Source organism: Prionailurus viverrinus, chromosome A1 (genome assembly GCF_022837055.1).
Source record: "Prionailurus viverrinus isolate Anna chromosome A1, UM_Priviv_1.0, whole genome shotgun sequence".
Taxonomy (NCBI): domain Eukaryota; kingdom Metazoa; phylum Chordata; class Mammalia; order Carnivora; family Felidae; genus Prionailurus; species Prionailurus viverrinus.
In genome coordinates, this window is record NC_062561.1 from 92052328 (window position 1) to 92055246 (window position 2919).

Below are 2919 nucleotides of genomic sequence, written 5' to 3' on the forward strand. Positions count from 1 at the left end.
ACAGAGCCTTGGACTTGTCTAGGACTCAGCACTGCCTCCTTTTTACTCTGCTCACTTAGCAGCCACTTTAAGTTATGCTTTAAGCCACAATTTTATTTACTAAATGCATTCATTAGTCACAGCAAAACACTTCTCATCCAGCATAGTGTCCGTGTAGCTTTCGCTGGTAGATTTTTGGTGTGGAACACCTTTGTGAAAGTTCATTCTTTGACTACTTTGTTGAGCACTGACCACGTGCTGATTATTGTCCAGGCACAGGGCACACAACAGACAGCGGCATGGACACATGTTCTTAGAAGGGCACAGCCTCATGGGGAAAACACACTATAAACCAGTTAACTAACACATGAGATAACCTCCTGCAGAGGTACAAAGATGATAAATCAGCCATGTGAAGATCCAGGTGGAGAGAATGCCAGGCCAAGAACAGCCAGTGCAAAGGCCCTGCCTGGAGGCAAGAAGGGAATGAAGTCCCATGTGGCTGGCAGGACATGCAGTCAGACAAGCAAGTGAGAACCAGGGCAGGAAGGCCTGGTCAACTGAAGAGGACATGATAGCTGAATCAAAGTCAAAGATTCAGTGACGCTGCTCCCAGCACACAGCACCTAAGACCAACCAGGTAGGACCTTGGTAGCAAGACAGTAGAGGCACAGGACAGGCTCCGGATTCAGATCATGGGTGCCACTTGCTATCCACGTGGTCTTGAGCAAACTACTTAATCTGAGTCTCAGTTATTTCATCTGAAAGTGGGAATCATAAAAGTCACTGTTTTGTGGGGACCAAGAGAGACAGTACCCACGAAGTCCTTCGTATGGTGGCACGCAATAAAAAAAAACACTTGATAAAGAGCAGCAATTATTACAGGTACAAAACTCTGCTCACTTATCTGATTACAAATGACCTTTGATCTGATTCTTAACACACAGCAGGTCCAGGCTCTGCTGGGATTTCATCCTCCCCCTTGTGTGTGGAGCCTGTCACCTCCCCGAGCTACAGTGGGATGTCCAGGGGGAAGGAGAATGGGACAGGAGTCACTGAGTTCCTCCTGCTTGGCCTCACTGGTGACCCAGAGCAGCAGCGAATCCTCTTCTGGCTCTTCCTGTGTACATACTTGGTCACTGTGGCTGGGAACACACTCATCATCCTGGCCATCGGCTCTGACCCCCGCCTGCACACCCCCATGTACTTCTTCCTTACCAATCTCTCCTTTGTTGACATCTGCTTCACCACCAACCTGATCCCCAAGCTGTTGGTCAACCACATAGCAGGAACATGGACAATCTCTTACCCCCATTGCCTGACCCAGATGTACTTCCTCATCTCCTTTGCCAACCTGGACACCTTTCTGCTGGCTGCCATGGCCCTGGACCGTTACGTGGCCATCTGCAAGCCCCTGCAGTACTACACCATCATCACCCCCCAGCTCTGTCGGGGATTGACCATACTCATGTGGACATGCTCTGGCCTCATCTCCCTAGTCCACACGCTCCTCATGAACAGACTGACATTCTGCTCCTGTGCCCGCGAGATCTCACACTTCTACTGCGACGCCTACCTGCTGATGAAGATCGCCTGCTCGGACACACGTGTCAATCGGCACGTGTTCCTAGGTGCTGTGGTCCTGTTTGTGGCTCCCTCTGCACTCATTGTGGTCTCCTACATGTGCATAGCTGCAGCTGTCCTCCGGATTCCCTCCACCCCAGGAAGGCGCAAGGCATTTTCCACATGCAGCTCCCATCTGTCTGTGGTCATCGTGTTCTATGGAACTATCCTGGGGGTATATATTCGACCCCCCAACTCCTTCTCAGCTCAGGACACGGTAGCAACCATCATGTACACAGTGGTGACCCCTATGCTAAACCCCTTTATCTACAGCCTGAGGAACCAAGACATGAAGAAGGCTATGGGAAGTCTCTTCAGCAGGAGCTCAAAACCTTCTTAGTGATGGTGAGCACTGGGCTGATATCTGGAAAGGTCCAGGATGTCAGAAAACGGAACACAATGGCACCATTGACTCAATAATATCCACTTCCACACACTGAAAGATTATTTTCTGAGATGAAAAAGGCTAAAATTAGAGGAAATTTATATACTCTGTGTATATATTCTTCTATCTCTGAGAAATTCAGTCTCCTTCCAGTTCTTTCCTCTACCATCCCTAAGGTAGGACTATCATCCCCATGCTTCTAAGGTGGTTGCTGGGGCTCCATCCATCTCTTCCTATCCCAGGCAGGGAGCATGAGGGGAAGAAAGCCAAAACACTTGCCACTTGGAAGGGCTTTCTCAGCAGCTCCACACAGCTTCTTCTGCTCATCTCTCAAATATTTCCCTCCAATTGCATGGCAGGCTGGGAAATGTAGTTTAGTTATTTTGTGCTGCTGCTGTTGTTTTAGTTAGACTTAAACACACCACCACCTCCAGTAAAATAGGGTTCTCCTGGAAAGGAAGATGGGATGGATAATGGGCAGATAACTGGAAAGTGTGCAACAATACTCAAGACTTACTTTGCTACATTTTATAGATGTGAAGTCACTTAGTGACTTTAGGAAAATAAACCTAAAATATAGGTTTTATATTATTGATCCCCTCTGGAGGGAGACTGTGTCAGGAAAAAAACCTCATATGCTCCCACCCTGCTAAAGGTGTGACATTAGTAGAAAGACCACACAATTCTACACATCAGAGTGATGTCCCTCTTGCAGGGAGCACAGGGGTAAGAGCAAAAGTGAAAGGAGAGTTCATGACATTCAGTTTTTGTGACTTTAATTGTTCCCAAGGGATGGATTAGATTTCATCTTGAATGGTTTTTTTCTGTGTGTGTGTAGAAAATTAATATTGGAAGTGTGGAAAGTTAACAAAAGGAACACCACCACCCCCTCCCACAACACCCCCACCCTACTTACAATGGAGTTGGGGAAC

At 47.7% G+C, this 2919-nt stretch overlaps 1 protein-coding gene across 1 annotated transcript; it reads left to right on the plus strand.

Moving 5' to 3' along the window:
* The first annotated feature begins 1000 nt into the window (after positions 1 to 1000).
* LOC125164979 (olfactory receptor 1D2-like) lies at positions 1001 to 1942 on the plus strand. The gene has a single exon (XM_047857700.1). The coding sequence runs from the start codon at positions 1001 to 1003 to the stop codon at positions 1940 to 1942; it is 942 nt and encodes a 313-aa protein (XP_047713656.1).
* Positions 1943 to 2919: the final 977 nt, after the last annotated feature.

Bases quoted from the DNA above. Each gene is read 5' to 3' on its own strand.
- LOC125164979 (XM_047857700.1), top strand. From the start codon at position 1,001: ATGTCCAGGGGGAAGGAGAATGGGACAGGAGTCACTGAGTTCCTCCTG.